This window comes from Phascolarctos cinereus, unplaced genomic scaffold, assembly GCF_003287225.1.
Source record: "Phascolarctos cinereus isolate Bilbo 61053 unplaced genomic scaffold, phaCin_HiC Scaffold_726;HRSCAF=1367, whole genome shotgun sequence".
NCBI classification, from domain to species: domain Eukaryota; kingdom Metazoa; phylum Chordata; class Mammalia; order Diprotodontia; family Phascolarctidae; genus Phascolarctos; species Phascolarctos cinereus.
Genome location: NW_027556098.1, coordinates 283753826 through 283773871, shown reverse-complemented (window position 1 = coordinate 283773871; position 20046 = coordinate 283753826). Strand labels below are relative to the sequence as shown.

General features: G+C 35.2%; 1 protein-coding gene across 1 annotated transcript in view; it reads left to right on the top strand.

Moving 5' to 3' along the window:
• MRE11 (MRE11 double strand break repair nuclease) overlaps positions 1 to 20046 on the top strand; it is a 67710-nt gene that overhangs the window by 22032 nt on the left and 25632 nt on the right. Inside the window, 3 exon segments of the mRNA XM_021000568.2 lie at positions 6621 to 6724; positions 8912 to 9085; positions 10991 to 11053. Of these exon segments, the coding sequence (XP_020856227.1) occupies positions 6621 to 6724; positions 8912 to 9085; positions 10991 to 11053 (341 nt within the window).

The window sequence follows — 20046 nt, the reverse complement described above, 5'->3', positions numbered from 1 at the left end:
TGAAAATTTGCTTTAAAGTTATCTTAAACTTAATAACCATTTTCAAGCACAAGCATTCAAGTAGACAGGAATCAAGAATAATTGTATATAAAACCGTAAGTTTGCCTTATTCACAGAACAAAAGAATGTGTAATAACTTTAACAAGATAATTAACAAGATAATAACTAAATCATCTTGTTTACTTCAGTGCCTCCTTCTGAACTTTTTTTCTCTGCGTTTCTTCTTCTGGATTTGGTTGCTTTATGTTGTTTAGTCGTTTTTCACTTAAGTCTGACTCTTCATGACCCCATGTGGAGTTTTTTTGGGAAGATACTGGATCAGTTTGCTATTTCCTTCTCCAGCTCATTTTACAGATAAGGAAATTGAGGCAAACAGGGTAACACAGCTAGTAAGTGTCTAAGGCCAGATTTGAGCTCACGAAGATGAATCTTCCTGACAACAGGTGTGGCATTTTGTCCACCGCATCACCTAGATGCCCTGCTTTTATATACACAATAATTATTATAGTGGTTGTATTCAGCTTGTATAGTACTATTTTCATTCTACTTCTTAGATTGCATCATTATTTCTTTGTATCATTCATACTTGTCTTTTCTTATGAAGCAGTAACATTCTATTTCCTAGTTTTTCCAGCCATTCTTTAATATTTTCACATGAATTATTTTCATTTTTTTTTTGGCCATTAGGAATGCTGTTCTTGAATATTTCTATGTAGGTATGTCTTTATTTCCCAGTCAGCATCCTTAGGAAGTATAATTCTAGTAGTGGGAACACTTGATGAAAGGATTTTTATCTCCTTTTGTACAATATTATATTATTTTCTCAAAATATTGCAGCAATTCACCGTGCTAATAGTATTGTAATAGTTCTGTATCTCCATAGCCTTACCATCATTTAGTTTATTTTTAATACTGTTGCCAATTTCAGGGGTATAAGATTGTTTTAATTTATGTTCCTGTACTTAGTCTCTCAGGTGACTATTGTTGACCAGAGAAGGTTTAATTTTCATTTCTAGAATTATTAGAGAGTTTATTCTTTCAAGTGGTCATTGATCTTTGTATTTCTTCATCTAAAACTACCAGTTGTATGCATCCCTTAGCCACTCACCTATTGGGATATAGATTTTTTTAAACTAATGTTAGTTCACTATGGATTTTGAATGTCAGACTTTTTGTTAGAAATGTTTGTAGCAAAGATATACCCCCCCATTCTTTTCTTTCTCTTTTAATCTGTATGGGTTGATTTTTTTTGTATATAAGACCTTGTTTTTATATATCTCTCTAGTTCATCATATAGACTGTCTTATATTTGTTGAAGAATTTACTACTTCTTCATGTTTGTGATAAATACCACATTGTGTTATTTTTTAATGTTTATATGATTTTAAAAATTAAATAATCCATTTGGGATTTTTTTTGGTTATGTGTTGTGTGAAATGTAGATCTAATTTTACCTTTTCCATATTTCTATCCAGTTTTCCCAACAGTTTTTCTTGAGTAATTACACCTCCAGTGTTTTTTTGGTTTTAGATTTATTTATTTTTTTTTAAAAAATTTTATTTTTTGTGAACAGCAGAACATAAGAGAGGATTCAAAATATACAGCAATAAATTTTCATTAAAAAAATATATAGTAAATAGTACACATTGTGTCCTGAGCTGTCCATCTTTGCTTCCTTCTAAGTTTTCTTTTGTTCTCCGCTGTGCACTTTTTACTTTGTTCTCCTCCTCCTCCCCCCTTTCCCACTCCCCCAAGAAGGCTACAATTAAGCTTGGATATATTTGTGTGTGTATGTGTGTATACACACACATATACATATCCACATGTATACACACAAAAATATATATGTACTTATACACATACTTACACATACATATATTTAGATATGTATACTCATATTCATGTATCTGTATCTATCTATATCCATCTGTCTGTCTATCTATCTACACACACACACACACACACACATTCATATGCATCTATATAAGACCATACTATACTTGTTCATCCTCTGTTTCTCTGAGAGTGGATAACACCTTCTTTCATAGGTCCAAATATTTCTCTGTTTTTCTAAGCCCACCAACTCATCATTTCCTCTATCACAGCAGTAGTCTGACCATATACTGTATAGTTATTTTAAACAGTCTAAAGCAATATTGATTAATATGGCTGATGTATAGTGTAGTTTTCCTATTTTTCCTCTTCCGATTAAGTCTATTTCAGTTTTAACTTTATGTGAGATCTTGGTTTTAGATTAAACTGATGCTAGTAGATCTAGTCACTTAGGCAGCTGGGTAGTACAGTGGATAGAGCACTGGATCTGTTGTCAGGAAGATTTGAGTTCACATCCAGCTTCTCAGACACTTACTAGCTGTGTGATCCTGGGCAAATCACTTAACCTCTGTCTGCCTCAGTTTCCACATCTGTAAAATGGAGATTAGTAATCATACCTACTTCCCAGGGTTGTGAGAATCAATTGAGATAACATTTGTAAAGTACTTTGCCAGCCTTAAAATGCTAGCTATTATTTTATTGTTGTATGCCATTTGGTTCTAGTTCTAATGACATTTTGCTTTTTATTTAATTAATTTAACATAACCAGTTGTTTTTTAACAGTGTGTTGCCTTGACTATCAACAAATCAATAAAACAATTTTTAAGTCCTTCCACTGTGTCAAGCATAGACTAGGCAGTGGGATAGAAATACAAAGAATGAAGCAATCCATATTAGTAAAAAAACTTGTAATAGAGAAGACAAGTATATTTATAAGCATTTAAAGAAATATAAATTGAATAAATACAGATAAATACAAAGCAGTTAAATACAAGATAGTTTGAGAGGGAGGATATGAGTAGCTAGAAAAGCCTGATGAAAAAGAAGAGTTATAATGGTGAGCTTTTTTTGGATAATTTTTTCCACCCCTTATTTTTTTTATGGCTTGTGGTAAAAGGATAGGCCTGAAAGTTAGGAGACTTCTAGTCCTAGCTGTGCCATTAACTTCATTTTTGTCCTTGTACAAATCACTTCAGATCTTTGGGCTTCAGTTTCCTCAGCTGAAAAATGAATGTAGGAAATGTTTCATTAGTTAGCTACTTATAAGATTTTTTTTTCTTTGTTCCAGTAGAACAAACTCCTTAAGGGTAGGGACTATTTACTTTTTATATATGCATTCTTAGCTTATAACATATTGCCTTGTTTGTAGTGGGTGGTTAGTATATTTCTGATGAATTGATTTTAGTTTTGCAACATAGCAGAACAGTGTAGAATATAATGAATATTGTGTCATCATAGGACTTAGAGCTAGAAAGACTCTTGAGGTCATCTAGTCCTAACTCTACTATTTTGCAGATGAGGCAGCTGAAGCCCAGAAAAGATTTTTTCCACAGTTGTGTAGGTAGTAAGATTTAGAGCTGAGTTTTAAATCCAGGTCCTTTGACTCTAAATTCAGCTTTCTTTCCACTAGATCATACAAATCAAGGCCAAGCTTGTTGGTGATGGGGACTAAAGTATAGGAAATGATAACAAAAATTATTGCTATTCATTTTATAACATGGACTTCAAATGGATTTTTTTCCTTATAGATTTTCCATAAAGACCCCTACTTTTTCATTTTCTTACTGTAATACTTGAAGGAATTATTCTTTTATTAATTCAAATTGTAACCTCTTTGCAGCTTAGTAGGTATTCTTTTATATCTACTATGGCTGAATTAATCACCAGTGGTGATGAGCATTTTAAAAATTAGTTAGTTTAGATTTAGGCTAGTAGACATAAATGTATAGCACCAAGACTGAACCCCAAACCTTTCCATCCTGATGAAAGGCCTTCTGTATGTTCTTTGCATAGCCTGAGAGCCCAGGGTCACCCCTACACTCCCACTATGATTTTACAAGAGGAGACTCCTTTAAAAACAAACAAACAAAAAATCCGGAACAAATCTAAAATATTTTTTCAAGAAAGCTTTGAGAGCTGCTTTTATCAGTTGCTGCATTTGTTAGTATTTGGGGGCAATAGTTATGCTTTAGAAACTTTCAAGGTTGTAATATTTTTATTACTTATTGGAATATATAGGACTTCTATAATCTGCAGAGAGATAATCTTGCCCAACATCAAACTATAATTTCAATTCTTCACTTGTCTGAGAAATTCATTACTTTTTATAATTATATGACAAGTTTAATTACAGTTAAAAAATTTTCTTTTTATCATCAGGCATGCAGGTAGTATAGTTCATTCAGTGGTGAATTTTGTTTTTCCTCTTTTGTTTTGTAGACATGTGTATTATTTTAAAAATGTGTTGTAAAGTGGACAGGGTGGTACAGGCCTGTAATTCCTGCTGTTAGGGAGACTGTGGCTGGTGGGTTACTTGAGTTCAGGAATTCTGAGCCACAGTAGAGATAAAGCTGATAGAATATCTGCATTGAAACTGTCCCTTGAGAGTGGAGGGCCACTGGGCTACTTCAGGAGGGATGAAGTGGCCCAGATCTGAAAAAAAGGTTGAAGCGTCTTAAATAGGTTAAAGTTTCCATGTTGTTGTTGTTGTTGTTGTTATTTAGTCATTTTCAGTAATGTCTGACTTTTCATGACCCCTTTTGGGGTTTTTTCAGCAAAGATCCTGGAGTGGTTTGCCATTTCTTTCCTCAGTTCATTTTACAGATGAGAAAACTGAAGCAAACGGTTAAGTGACTTTCCCAGGGTCCCACAGCTAGTAAGTGTCTGAGGGTGGATTTGAACACCTGATTCCAGCATTCTTTCCACTGAACCATCTAGCTGCCCCTAAAGCTTCCATACTGATCTATATTGGAATTGGACCTTTGAGTGGCTGCTGTGCTTCTAGCCTGGGCAAGATAGGGAGACTCAGTTAAAAAAATGAAAACAAAATAAATTTTAAAATAAAATTTAATATAATTGGAAAGAATACAGCCAGGTCCCCATTAATGTGAAATGGTTGCCTGTATTCACTATTCAGAGTTATAATTATGCAAAATATGGTAGTTGGTTCTTATATGACCACTTCATGGAATTCATTATTTGCACTAATCAGACTGGGCTGTAACTTCTTAATTTTAATGAAGGGAGTATCCAGGGGTGATTTAGGGAGGCCCTTAATGACATATATTCTAATAACTGGGACCAGAGAGGATTCAATTTTCAATTCAGTAAACATTTAGTAAGTGCTTGCTCTGTGCCAGGCAGTGTGCTAAGTGCTGGAATACAAGTAAGAAAAAGGACAGCCTTCCTGCCCTCAAGGAGCTTACTGTGTAACAGGGGAAGACAGCACACAAAAGGAAGCTGAAAAAGGGGTGGGTTGGGGAAACCAGGATGTATCTGGCATGGAGGCATCTTGTTCTGTGGAATTGAAACAAAACAGAGTTGTGGTAGAAAGTGGAGAGGAAGCTGGAAAGTCCAGGTCCTGCCCTTTAATAAAGTAAAGCTGAAGAGGAGTGAAGGAGTTTTCTTTCTGTACCCTCCCTCCCCCCACCCCCTAGTGCTCTAGTTAGAGAGGAGAGAAGGCTGAGAGAGGTGGAAAGGGGTTGAGTGTCCAAGGCTGAGTTAGCAGCATTGTAATGAGATTTAAAGTGATCAGCTTCAGAGTGATCAAAGAGAAGGCAGCATCATGGTAGTTAAAAGGAACTAGATACTTTTTTGAGTTTTGTCACCTCTTTATTTTTCCATTTCCTCATATGCAAAATGAGAAGATTGGATTAGTTGAACTTCAAAGTTTTTCCAAGGTCTGCAGTTTTTTAATATAAAAAAAATGTTCTACTGTTTTCCAGATTGTAGCAGAGGTTTATTTTATTTTTTTGTCATAGGACAAATGACTAGACTACCTCTAGTCATTTATCTGCTTTTCTTTTATCCTTTCATTTGTATGCTCCCATTTTTCTATATGTACATATTTGCACATTTATTTTTCTTGCTTTCAGATGGGTTTCCCTAAATCCTCTCATCAGGTACATAAAATTAAGTCATTGTTTTTCTATATAGCCTATAAGTATGGTGGTACTGACATCATACCTTTACATATAAAATAGGTTGATGAAAAATTTTTTGTGGCTAGATGCTCGTATACTTTTAATTTATGTGGAAGAGGTATCAGATTTGTTTAATTTGACCCCAGATAGCAGAATTTGGACCATAAGCTGATTTCAATTCAATATAAGAAAAATTTCAGAAACAGAAGTATCTAATATTTAAGTGGGTTTTTGGAATTTGGGGTGTGGGAATGGGGTTTCTTTAAGCAGTGTCTGTATGAATATTTTCCAGGGATTCATACTTCAGGAGACATTTACATTAATTACATTACGTTACGTTATGTTACATTACGTTACGTTACGTTACGTTACATTACATTACATGTCTTCCAAAGTCTGTATGATTATCTGATTCATAATGATACAGAGAATTTTTACAGATGGGGAGAAACTATGGCTGGTAACAGTAAAATCTTGCTGCTGCCATTAAATTTGTCTGTACTAGTAAGATAGCATTTAATGGAGTTGCATTTCTCCTGCCCTCTAGCATATCACTTGTGATTAGTGAACCATAGTTTTGGTACATTTAACATTATATAAATAATCCAAAAAGTGAGCTGGTTTTAATGTACATTTCTTTCCTAGGAGAAGAAATCAACTTTGGGGAGCTTATCACAAAACCGCCTTCAGAAGGACCTACTATAAGGGTAGAAGATCTTGTGAAACAGTATTTTCAGACTGCAGAGAAAGTAATTATTTATATTTATTGTAATTTTAAATGACAAGTTGTGAATTGTGAGACATTGAATTGAAATTGTTGTCTTTTTATAAAGAAGAATTCTGATTTAGTCCATGTATAATATGATATATATTTGAACAATGGATTCTCAGAATTTCCCTGAAAAACATATGTATAAGTAACTCCATTTCTAATTATTCAGTTCAACAGTTAATTCAGTAAACATTTTTGAAAACCTGAGTGTAATCCATCATGGCAGATTCTGAGCTAAATACAAAGTTTAGAATTCAGGGGTGGGGAACCTGTGGCCTCGAGGCCACATGGGCTCCTCTAGGTCCTCAAGCATAGCCCTTTGAATCTATACTTCATAGGACAAATCTTAATAAAAGGATTTGTTCCTTAAAACTTGCGCTCAGTCAAAAGGCTGTACCCAAAGACCTAGAAGGCCACATGTGGCCTCAAGGCCCCAGGTTCATGACTCCTGGTTTAGATAAACCATGGTCCCACATTCAGGAACTTGTCTTTGAGAGAGGAGACAAGTGTAACACATACACAAATATCTGTAATGTGTGAAAGTTTGAACTTCACAATTGAACGGTTCATCTAATATAATTAAGTATCTACTATCTTCAGATTCCTGTGGGAGGCACTGGTCTTCAAAGATAAAAAAAAAATAACAAACCTTCAAGGATCAAGATATCTAATAGAAACAGTACATATAGAGGGAATGGTAATTACATGAAAGATCTGAGCAAAAAACGTTCAGAGGTAGATGAAGTTATTAACAATTTAGGATTAGGGAAAACGCCACAGAGAAGGTGGTATTTAAGTCAGGTTTAAAAAGGTATTTAGAGTGGAGTTGGGAAGGTAAGATGAGGGTATTATAGTCATTAATTAGCACAAGCAAAGATGGAGACATACATAGCTAGGCAGTACATATATAGAGAATGGCCAGGACAGTTTGGGTAGAATATAGAATACTTGAAGGTGAGTAGTAGAGATAAGGCTGGAAAGTTAGAATGTTACCACTTTGTAAAGAAAGGGCTTTGCGAACCAGCCAGTAATGAGCTATTAAATGGTTTCTAGAAGAGGGATTACATAACCATATCTTTGCATCAGGAGAATGCCTTAGAGAGGTAGCTGGAGTGGGTAATATGAGAAGAGAAGGGGGTGACCTGTTAGGTATCTCTTGAAATACTCTTGTACAAGAGTGGTGGCAGTGGGAATAGAAAGAAGAGAAGGATAAGAAAGATACTGCAGAGATAGAAGAACTTCGATCCTGATGGGTTGTGAAAAGAGAGGGAAGTATTAAGATTATAGTGAGATTTCAAACACAGTATACAGAATGAATGGTGGTGGCACTGACAGAAGTAATGAATAGGCTTGAGGGGAAAGATGATAAGTTTATAGAGAAGTCTGTGAGGTTGGCAGCACAGTCAGATATTCAGTAGGCATTTGGAAATACGCATCTCAGACTTGGAAGAAAGGTCTTTACGTATACATTTGATAAGGCTGTAGTTATAAAGGAAATTGTTGTGGGAGAGCTTAGAGATAAAAGAGAAGCTTAGGAAAAAATCTTGGGGAATTGCTACCTTATGGGGTTGAGAAAAGTTTGAGGATCTAGGGAGGGAAATAGAAAGGCAAGAAGGTACTACACCAGTAGAGTGTAGTGTCACTGAGGCCATGGGAGGACTAGTACCCAGGTGAGGAAGTGGATATTCAGCAGTATCACATTCTGTAGAGAGGTCAGGGATGGTAAGTGTTGAAAAAATCTGTTGGATTTCATGCTTAGGACATTATTGGTAATCTTTGAGAAAATGATTTCTATAGAGTAGCGAAGCCAGAATGTAAGAGACTGAAGAGTGAGCAGGTACTGAGGATATGGAGGCATCAGGTATGAACAATTTAAATTTGACATTGAAGAAGAGGAGAGATGGGGTGGTAATTGTTGATGTTAGAAGACTTTTTTACAGCTTATTTATAAGTAGATGAGAAGAAAGGAAAGAGGAGGAGAGAGAGGAAATAATCCAGGTCCTAGAAGAGTACTCTGTTTATGAAGTCATTCTCCCAAATACTTCATGTCTCCCCTGGATCCCCCAGTATTATTTTGCAATTCTTATCAATTGTGATTATTCCTGTTTTGTTTAAATAGATTTTTTTTCCCCTTCCATAATGACTTTTTTTTTTATCTCTATAGAAACTGCAACTTTCCCTTCTAACAGAGCGGGGGATGGGTGAAGCAGTGCAAGAGTTTGTGGACAAAGAAGAGAAGGATGCCATAGAGGAACTGGTAAAATATCAGTTGGAAAAAACACAGAGATTTCTTAAAGAACGTCACATTGATGCAGCTGAAGATAAAATTGATGAAGAGGTTAGTAAGGAATTGTTTTGGGCCCCACTTATTGTACTTTGGCCCATGAGAGACTGTGAACCTAATGTATCACAGCCTTACCAAGAAGGGGAAGTTTCTGGTCCTTTTAGCAAAATGTAGGTTTGAGGAGGAGAAAAAGAGAAAAGGGAAAAAGAATGGGAAAACAAAGATGGAAAAAGATTTGAAGAGAAGGGAGGAAAAGGATGGGGAAAAAAGGAGGCAGAAAGAATATAGAGAAAAGGACAGGATCCGTGAACTGTCTCTTGTGGAGAGCTCCCAGACTGTAGGACATGTATGGTTGAAGTCTCTAGAGATCCCCAGGAGTCCCTCACAATGTCTGTTCTCAAGGAGCTGTTGTGTTTTTCTGTTCCTCCTGGTTCCAGTGGCGAAGTCCTCCAGTGAACTGATGGCAGGGACTGATGCTGTGGCATGTTGTGCAGGCACCTTATTTCTTTAGGCATTGATCATATCTTTGCCATTTGTGACATTTAGCAAAACAGTAGGGGATATGAGATGGTGTAGTATAGTGAAAAGGGCAAGGGACTAAGAATTGAGACCCTTGCATTTGAGTTCTGGCTCTGTCATTAGCTGGCACTATGGCTTTAGGTAAGTGATTTAATAACCTGTAGATTTCTTAGGTGTCATCCATATTCTGCTGTCTCCTCATGCTGCCATTTTAATCATAGATGTCATAGGAGTTGGAAAAGACCTTTCAAGTTACCTATTTTAGCCCCTCTCTTTTTACAGGTGAGGACCCAAGCCCCAAACAGATGAAGGGACTTGTCCCAGGTCATATGAGTTCTAAGAGACAGGACCAGGGTCTGAACCGAGATTCTGGGACTCCAGATTGAGTGCCTTTTCCATTGTACTACACTGCCACTTTCCAACTCCTAATTTTACAAATGAGGAAACTTAACTGCTCAGGAGTCTGCAGGATTTTCCCATTGCCTACCATATCAAGTTCAAACTCTCCTGTTTGGATTTCAAGGCCCTTCATAGTCTAACACCCATCCTTCCTGTCCAGCTTTTTTCCCATCACTTCCTAAGAGATTCACCTGCTATAGTTAGACCAGTCTCTTTATTATCTTCCATATACACTATGCTAATTGCTTTCCTACTTTAGAATGCTTCTATGCATTTCCAGATCTTTCCTATTCTTAACTCATACCTTCTTATGCAATATTTCTTTGCAATTCAAAACCTACTCATTTCTCATCTCTTTCCTTTTTCTGACTTCTTATTTGTTACTTCATAACATACAGAGTGGTGCCAGGTTGTCTTATTACCTTTATTTTTTTTTTATATGTAGCCAACCCCATTTTTTTTTTGGGTGAAGCGACTAGGGGTAAGTGACTTGCCCAGAGTCACACAGCTAGTGAATGTTATATGTCTGAGGCCGGATTTCTACTCGGGTCCTCCTGACTCCAGGGCCGGTGCTTTATTCACTGCGCTCCTAGCTGCCCCAGCCAGCCCCATTTTAAACTCCTTAAGAGATCATTTCTTTTACTTCCTTTGAGTTTGTATGGTGAAGTATCCCTCTGTAGTGATAAAAAAGCAATAGTGGATTTTTCTCAATGGCTTATTGACTTATTCGTGCTTTTAAGAAACAAGGACATTTTGACAACAAGCAGTATTATTTTGCTTAAAGTCAAATCCTTTCCCCTAGAAACATATAGTGACATTTTCATGTGAGCTAATGGGAAAGTGTACTTAATTTTATGAACAATATTTTAAGGATGTGTGTATTTTGTTCTAAGGAGCATCCATATTTAAATGATCAAGTAATATGTTATATTTTAAAGCATTCCATAAACAATTTGTGACTACTCATTTTATTTTGTGCACAAATTATACTTTTTGCTGATGAATAATTACATTACCTAACATCTGTATAATTTAATATAGGTACGTCATTTCAGAGAGAGCAGAAAAAAGAATACTACTGAGGAGGAGGAAGAGGTTCGAGAGGTAAGTATTTAATGAACATTTAGCTTGTACCTTCAATTGAATCATTTTACTTTAATGTAAAAATAATTTAAATCAATTGTTTAAATAAAATAAATAGTTTTATCAGTTTATCAGTTAAACCAGAATAGATAATTTATCATGTTATGAGGCAGGAATGAGTCCAGAGGTGCTGTTTTATTTGACTGAGTGGGTGTATGGGCTGCAACTGTTCTATTTTACTGACTTTGTCTTGCCTTCCTGGTTTTACCTATCCTGTTAATAAAGCTTGAATCAAAGATCAGACTTTAAGGGCTTTCTTCCTGTGTTTCAGTCCAAGGAACTCAGCCTTTGACTAGATCTCTTTAGAAAGCTTCATTCAAGGTCTAGAATTAGTTTTATAAGTAAACTGTGACCTTGGCATGGTTTATTTAATACTTGGAGCTCCCAGCCTCTTCTAACTTTTGTTTTGTTTTGTTTTTTTTTTGTTTTTGCTAGGCAATGGGATAAGTGACTTGCCCAGGGTCACACAGCTAGTAAGTGTTATGTGTCTGAGGCTGGATTTGAACTCAGGTCCTCCTGAATCCAGGGCTGGTGCTCTATCCACTGCTCCACCTAGCTGCCCCTTAACTTTTTTTTTTGTCATGAATACTTTTGGCAGTTAAGTGTAACTTAATATCATTGTGGTTTGTTGCCTACATTCTTAATTAAAAGAAATGCTACATTTAATTAGAGTTCAGTGAAAATGAAGATATACATCTTTTCCGTCTAAGTTCATAGACCCTCTAAAATCTATCCGTGGAGCAAAAGTTCTGTGGACTCCATTAAGAACACCTCTTTTAAGTCCTTATTTAGTTTGAGTTGAATCTTAGGGTTGTATAGTCTTTTTTGGATACCTGACTAATAAAATAATATATGCCAAATATCCAGTATTTAATCTAGGTGAGAAAAAAAGGCCAGATTAATTGTTATTCTCTGCCCCCAAGCATCTTAAAATTTGTACATTCTTTAGAACAAAATAGATATAAATAATTCAGCATCAGTAAAAAATTATTGAAGAAGCTTGAGAGCAAAATCAGAGAAGCCAGGAAGAAGGAGGATGCAGTTAGTCTATTCTCACTGATCCTTCTCTTCAATGCCACATTTTTCACAAGAAGTTCAGTGTAACAAAAATGCAAGGTGGATCACATTAAAGACAGATAGCTTGTACATAATTAAATGTAATGAACAACAGAACACCTGTGTCAAAGGATATGACTGAAACTCGGGTTTCTTTGCAATATTAGAGAGTAGTGTTGACATAAAATATAATTAGTAAATCAAATGCTTCATAGTAGCACATAAATAATAAGTATTTTTAGCACATAAATTATTAGGAAAACAGTTTATAAACTTCACTCAAATGCAAGCCTGATTTCATCTTTCTTAGTTGAAGGCATCATGTAACTATTAAGAAAAGAATAAGAATAAATGAATAATAAGTAAATTTATAGAACAATAGTAATAATTATAGTAATGTAATAATAAAAATAAGAAATAATAAGAATAGTGACCCCCTACAATTTAGGCTAATTATGTGTATGTACTTTAATACAAGATATTCACAGCTTATATCACTAAAAATATCTATACATGATTATAAAATGACATCATATTGATTACAGTGTAATAAGGGGTTATCAAAAAGGGCCCGAAATATAAAGAGCAACTCTGTCAATGTAGTCATTGTTGAACAAGGGACCCCCAAAGTACTATAGTACTTATATTGTTTTTATTATCATAGAGTTTTTTACTTAATTGTGTAGTCATGGCTTATTCAGGTACTTTAAAAATAGAAAATAAATCTTAGTATAGGGAAAATGCTGAAGTATATTATGTCCATATGAAAAAGTGTTTTTTACATAGAACATTTGTTTTTATTACCACTGAAATGATGTCAGAAACAATTGAAGAAGTAGTAATCTCAAAGGGAATAATTTTTAAAAGTCAAAATGAAGAGTGGCTAGCAGTACCTGATCTCAAACAATACTGCAAGGTGGCAATTCTCAAAACAGTTTGTTATTGGAGATATTCATCAGTGGAATAGATTGCATATAGAGGCAAAGGAACCTAGTAGACTAGTATTTGATAAACAGAAAGAACCCAGCTATTGGAACTGAACCATTATCACAGATAATTGTTGCCCACAATTTTGCTCGAACATAACATTGATCCATAAAAATTTAAGAACAGTGTTTAAAATCAATGTTGCCGTTCGTGTTTATCATATCCAAGCTACATAGAACAAAATGCTTTTAAAGTATAAAGATTTAGCAGAAGAAATGAGTCTTCAAAAGATGATGTTAAAGCCCAATATTTTTATTCTTTTACAAAAATTATTCATTTTATCTAACTGTAATAGTCCAAAAAATACAAATATAAAAGAACAGCATGGTGACTTTTCTTAGGACTTTTGTATCTGAACTCTATTGAGAACAAAAAGGTAATAATAGTAGTTGATATTTATATAGACTGTCAGGTTTGCAAAACACTTGTACATCATCTAATTTGATTTCGTTTTAAGGAATAATACCATCATTAGGTCTCTTTGTGAAAACAGACTTGAATCTCTTAGAAATTGCCAATATTGCCTAAATTACAACAAAGATTTAATCTAGGACCAGGGTAAAGAGAATGGGAAAGCTGACTCCAAATTAATGCTTCATTCTCATCACATTGATTTTGCAACCTTCTGAGGCTATGATCCAGCCAAACTGGCCTTCTCTTTGTTCCTTATTCCCAACACTTTATTTCCCATCTCTGTGGGTTTGCATTGGCCTTCCCCCTCCCCCTTGTCTGGAATGAATCTTCCTATCTCTGCCTCACAGTGTCCCTGTCTTCCTTTAAGAAATAACTCAAGCTTGATCTTCTGCATGAAAACCCTACTGATCCCCACAGTTGCTAGTACCTTTCCCCTTGGGCTTGCTTTCTTTATTTTTTTATATAATTGTATTTATTAACTTTATCTTTATTCTGTGTATATTTTATATATACTTGCTTCCCAATTAGAATGTAAGCATATTGTGAATATGAATTATTTTATTCAGTGTACTTGTTTTTATTTATTTTCTTTTATCTTTTATTATTTTTTATTAAAAAAATTTTTTTAATCATCCAAGATCCATCTTCTCACTCCCCCTCCCCCAAATGAGAGCACAAGATAAACAAAATCCATTATAAGCATGTATAGTCATTCAAAACAAATTTCTGCAAATTTGTCTAATTTTGCATGCTGAGCCCTTTACTCCTTTATCAGAAGGTGGGTAACATGTTTCATATTTAGTCCTTTAGAATCCTAGTTGGTCATTACACTGATAAGAGTTCAGCACATTAATATTCTATAATATTTATATACCAAAACTTGTTCATTCATTTCCCCAGTTATGGGTACTTTTTCAGATTCTTATGCTTTGCGGCCTCAAAAAGCTATAAATGTTTTTGTACATCCTTAGAATTTGTTTTGCTTTCATTTAAGGAGAGATCTCAATTTAAAACATCTCTTCCTATCTTACCAGGCTGTATTACTTTGGGATTTCTCTGACTTCTCTACCATGCCCCCACATTGGGTACTTCTTTAATCCCCTCCCCTACTTTTCAGCTTCTTTTTGTGTGTTGTCTTCCCCTATTAGATTGTAAGCTCCTTGAGAACAGGGACTGTCTTTCTTCTATTTGTATCCCCAGTGCTTAGCACAGTGCCTGGCACATCATTGGCACTTAACAAATGTTTATTTACAAACTGACTGACCAATCTCTCCCTTAATTTGCCCTTCCTCTAATTTCCCCTCCTCCTTGTTTGTATACATGTCTGCTTGTGTGCTCTGATGATGTGAAAGAATTTTCCTAATTTTCCTTTCTCTCCCTTGTTTAGTCCTTTATCATTGTTTATTCATGTTTACTTTTTTTATGTTGCTCTTCACTCCCATTCTTGAACTTCAAAGTTTTTCTACAGCTCTGGTATTTTAATCATAAATGCTTGGAAGGCCCTCTAAAGGTTCATTTTTTTACACCTGTGTCATTTTACTTAATTTTCCTGTTTGTTACTCTTGATTATAAGCCCATTTCCTATACTTTCTGAAATACTGTATTTCACGTTCTTTGTTCCTTCATAGTATCAGCTGCTAAATCATGTGATATTGTCTGTGGTACCTTAGTATTTGACTTCTTTCTTTCTGACTGCTTACGGTATTTTTTCTTTGACCTGGAAGCTTCAGATTTTAGCTATGATATTCCTGGGAGTTTTCACTTTGGGGTTTCTTTCAGAAGATGACCAGTGAGTTCTTTCAATTTCTACTTTGCTTTTTGATTCTAAGAGATCTGGGCAGTTTTCTTTTAAGATTTCTTGAAATGTATTATGTAGGCTTTTTTCCCCTCATGCTTTTCAGTAGTTCAATGATTTTTCCTAACTCTATAAAATGATTTTTGGTAATTTAATTGGTATGGCACTGAATAAGTAACAAGTCAGTTGTTTTTCCTATAAGATCTTTTCACATTTTCTTCTATTTTTTCAGATTTTAAATTTCATTTTATTATTTATTGATGGCTTATTAGTTTCCATTTGGTTATTTCATTTTTTAAAAATTATTTTCATTTACTTCATGGAATATTTTTCCCAGTTACATGTAAAAAATTTTAGCAATCATTTTAAAAAAATTTTGAGTTTCAAGTTCTCTCCCTTTCTTTCACTTTTTCCCCCTCCTTGAGAGGGCAAGCACTTTGATTTTGATTGTACACGTGAAGTCATGCCAAACATTTTCATATTAGTAGCCATGTTGCAAAAGAGAACTCAAAAAGAAAATAATAACAATAAAGAAAGTAAAAAAAAGTATGCTTTAATCTGCATTCAGAGTTCATCAGTTCTCTCCCTGGAGGTGGATAGCATTTTTCATCATGAATCCATAGTCTTGATCAAAGTAGCTAAGTCTTTTTTTTTTTTTGCAAGGCAATCGGGGTTAAGTGATTTGCCCACAGTCACACAGCTGGTGAGTGTTATGTGTCTCAGGCCAGATTTGAACTCAGGTCCTCCTGACTCCAGGGCCGGTGCACTCTATCCATTGTGCCATGTAGCTGCCGCTGAGTAGCTAAGTCTTTTACAGTTGATCATCCTTACACGACTGCTGTTATTGTGTACATTGTTTTCCTGGTTCTGCTCACTTCACTTTGCATGAGTTCATGTAAGTCTTCCCAAGTTTTACTAAAATCATCCTGCCTGTCATTTGTTATGGCACAATAGTATTCCATCACAATCATATACTACGGCTTATTCAGCCATTCTGCAATTGGTGGACATCCCCTTTATTTCCAATTTTGCCACCAGAAAAAGAGCTGCTATAAATATTTTTGTACAAATAGGTCCTTTCCCCTTTTTTTTGATCTCTTTGGGATACTGACCTAGTAGTGGTATTGCTAGGTCAACAGGTATGCACAGTTTTATAGCCCTTTGGGCAGAGTTCCAGGTTGTTCTCTAGTATGGTTAGACTACTTTACAACTCCACCAACAGTGCATTTGTATCCTAATTTTTCTACATCTCCTCCCACAGTTGTCATTTTCCTTTTCTGTCATGTTAGCCAAATCTGATAGGTGTGAGTTAGTAACTCAGAGTTGTTTTAATTTGTATTTCTTTAATCAGTAATGATTTAGAACATTTTTTTCATGTGATTGAGATTAATAGTTTTGATTTCTTCTGAAAACTGCCTGTTGGTATCCTTTGATCATTTATCAACTGGGGAATAGCTCTTATTTTTATAAATTTGGCTCAGTTCCCTACATATTTGAGAAATGAGGCCTTTATCAGACAAACATGATGCAAATTTTTTTCCAGTTTCCTGTTTTCCTTCTAATTTTGGCTGCATTAATTTTGTTTGTGCAAAAGCCTTTTAATTTCTTGTCGTTGAAATTGTCTGTTTTGCTTCCTGTAATGTCCTCTATTTCTTCTCTGGTCATAAACTCTTCCCTTACCCCTAGGTCTGACAGGTACATTTTTCCATGCTCCCCCAATTTCCTTATGAGATATCATCCTTTATGTCTAAATGATTTATCCATTTTGATGTTATCTTGGCATATGGTGTGAGATGTTGATCTGTGCCTAGTTTCTGCCAATCTGCTTTCTAGTTTTCCCAGAAATTTCTGTCAAATGTTAATTTTTACACCCAAAGCTTGGATCTTTGGGTTTGTCAAACACTAGATTACTATGGTCATTTGCTACAGTATATTGTGTACCCAAGCTATTCCACTGATCTACCACTCTATTTTTTAGCCAGTACCAAATTGTTCTGGTGATCACTGCTTTGTATAGTTTGAAATCTGGAACTGCTAGTCTACTTTTAGCATTTTTTAAAAAAATTATTCCTTTGGTTCTTGACCTTTTGATCTTCCAGATGAATTTTGTTATTATTTTTCCTAACTCTATAAAATGATTTTTGGTAATTTAATTGGTATGGCACTGAATAAGTAAATTAACTTAGGTAGAATTGTCATTTTTATTATATTGGCTAGACCTCATGGGCAATTACATTTCTCTGGTTGTTTAGATCTGTCTTTATTTGTGTGAAAAGTGTTTTGTAATTGTGTTTATACAATCTCTGGGTTTTTCTTGGCAGGTAGCCTCCCAAGTATTTCATTTTGAACACAGTTATTTTAAATGGAATTTCTCTTTCTACCTCTTGCTCCTGGGTTTTATTGGTAGTATTGAGAAATGCCAATGATTTATGTGGGTTTATTTTATATCCTGCAACTTTGCTGAAGTTTTTAATTGTTTCAGCTAGTTTTTTAGTTCGATTCTCTAAGTATACCATTATACCATCTGCAAAGAGTGATAGTTTTGTTTCCTTATTGCCTATTCTAATTCCTTCATTTTCTTTTTTCTTCTCTTACTGCTATAGCTAGCATCTCTAGTATAGTATTGAATAATAATGGTAATGATGGACATCCTTGCTTCACTCCTGATCTTATTGGGAAGGCTTTTTTATCCCCATTACAGATAATGCTTGTTCTTAATTTTAGATAGATATTACTTGCCATTTTAAGTAAGGTTCCATTGATTCTAATGCTTTCTAGTGTTTTTAATAGGAGTGGTATTGTATTTTGTCAGAGGCCTTTTCTGAAACTATTGATGTAATCTTATGACTTTTGTTTTTATTATTGATATTGTCAATTATGCTTATAGTTTTCCTAATATTGAACCAGCTCTGCATTCCTGGCATAAATCCCACCTGGTCATAGCATATGGTCTTTGTGGTATATTGCTGTAATCTCTCTGCTAGTGTTTTATTTTAAAAATTGGCATCAATATTCATTAGGGAAATTGGTTTATAATTGTTTTTCTCAGTTTTCAGTCTTCCTGGTTTAGATATCAGCACCATATTTATGTCATAAAAGGAATGGTAGGACTACTTCTATATGGATTTTCTTCATTTTTTTTTTCAAAAGGGAAGAGAGGCACCAAGGAGCAGTATCAATGGCAACCCCAATGTTTCTGGGACTCTTTCTGGGTAGGGACCAGAGTGTGGACAAAAAGCAATGCCCACACCACTTTGGAAGCACTGAAAACTTCCAAATCTCAGAACTACTTCTGAAAACAGCAGTACAAAACAACCTGAAGTTTGATCCCTGCCTCCCTACCCTAGGCCCTACCCCCAGCCAAAATTCCCACACTGGGAACAGAGCCCAACATTAACATAAAGTTCCAAATCAAGAAGTAGAGTGGAAAGATAAGCAAAGAACAACAACAAGAAGAACCTTACCAAAAAAGCTGCTATAGTGATAGGAAAGATCAAGACACAAACTCAGAAGACAATTAAGTCAAAATAGCTACAAGCAGGGCCTCAAAGAAAAATGTGAATTGGATACAAGCCCAATAAGAATTCCCAGAAGTGCGTTAAAAGTGATTTTTTTTTTTTGTGAGGCAGTCAGGGTTAAGTGACTTGCCCAAGGTCACACAGAAAAAGTGATTTTCAAAAACGTATAAAAATGATAGGGGGAAAATTAGGTAACAAAATGAAAGCAGAAGAAGAAATTATGAAAAGATAACATCTTGGTGAAAGAGGCACAAAAAATACCGAGGAAAACAACAGATTTGACCAAATGGAAAAAGAGGTACAAAAATTCATTCATGAAAAAATTCCTTAAAAATTAGAATTGGCCAAATTAAAAAAGAGGTACAACAACTCACTGAAGAAAATAATTCCTTAAAAAGTAGAATTGGACAACTGGGAGCTAATTACTACTCAAGATATCAAGAAACAATAAAACAAAGTCAAAAGACTGAGAATATAGAAGAAAATGTGAAATATCTCATCAGAAAACTGACCTGGGAAATAGATTGAGGAGAGGTAATTTAAGAATTGCTGGATTACCTGAAAGTCATGATCAAAGAAAAAGGCTAGACGTATTTCAAGAAATGGTCAGGTTCTTTTTTTGTTATTTGCTTATTTCTCTTTCCTACTTCTTGATTTGGAACTTTATGTTAATTTTGGATTCTGTTCTCAGTTTGGGGAGATTCTTTCTCAAACTACAGGCTTTTTTGCCCTACTATTTCCAGAGAGTTCTGGGATTTTGGAAATTTTTGATGCTTTCAAAGTGATGTGGTCTGGGCAGAGGTGTCATCATTGCACTCTTTGTCTGCAGTCTAGTCCTTACCCATAAAAGACCTCTCATCCCTTGGGACTGCCATCAGTATTGCTCATCAAGGCCCCTCTTCCCTTAGGTGCAGATATGATACTGTTCCTCAGGATCCCTGATCCTTTGGGGCTGGAAATGATATTTCCCCTTAGGGCTTCCACTCCATCTTCACCAAAAGTGCTCCTCTCCTGCCCTTGAACTATTACCCAGAGGTGGGGATAAGTAATGGAGATGCCAAAGAGTTGCCCTTCAGGGCTCCCTGTCCCTCTTGACTGAAAGTGCTCCTTTCTGCCCTTGAGCTATGCCTCAGAAGTGGGTGTAAGCAGTGAAGTTGCCAAATAGCATCTGGTCTTGAATTTAT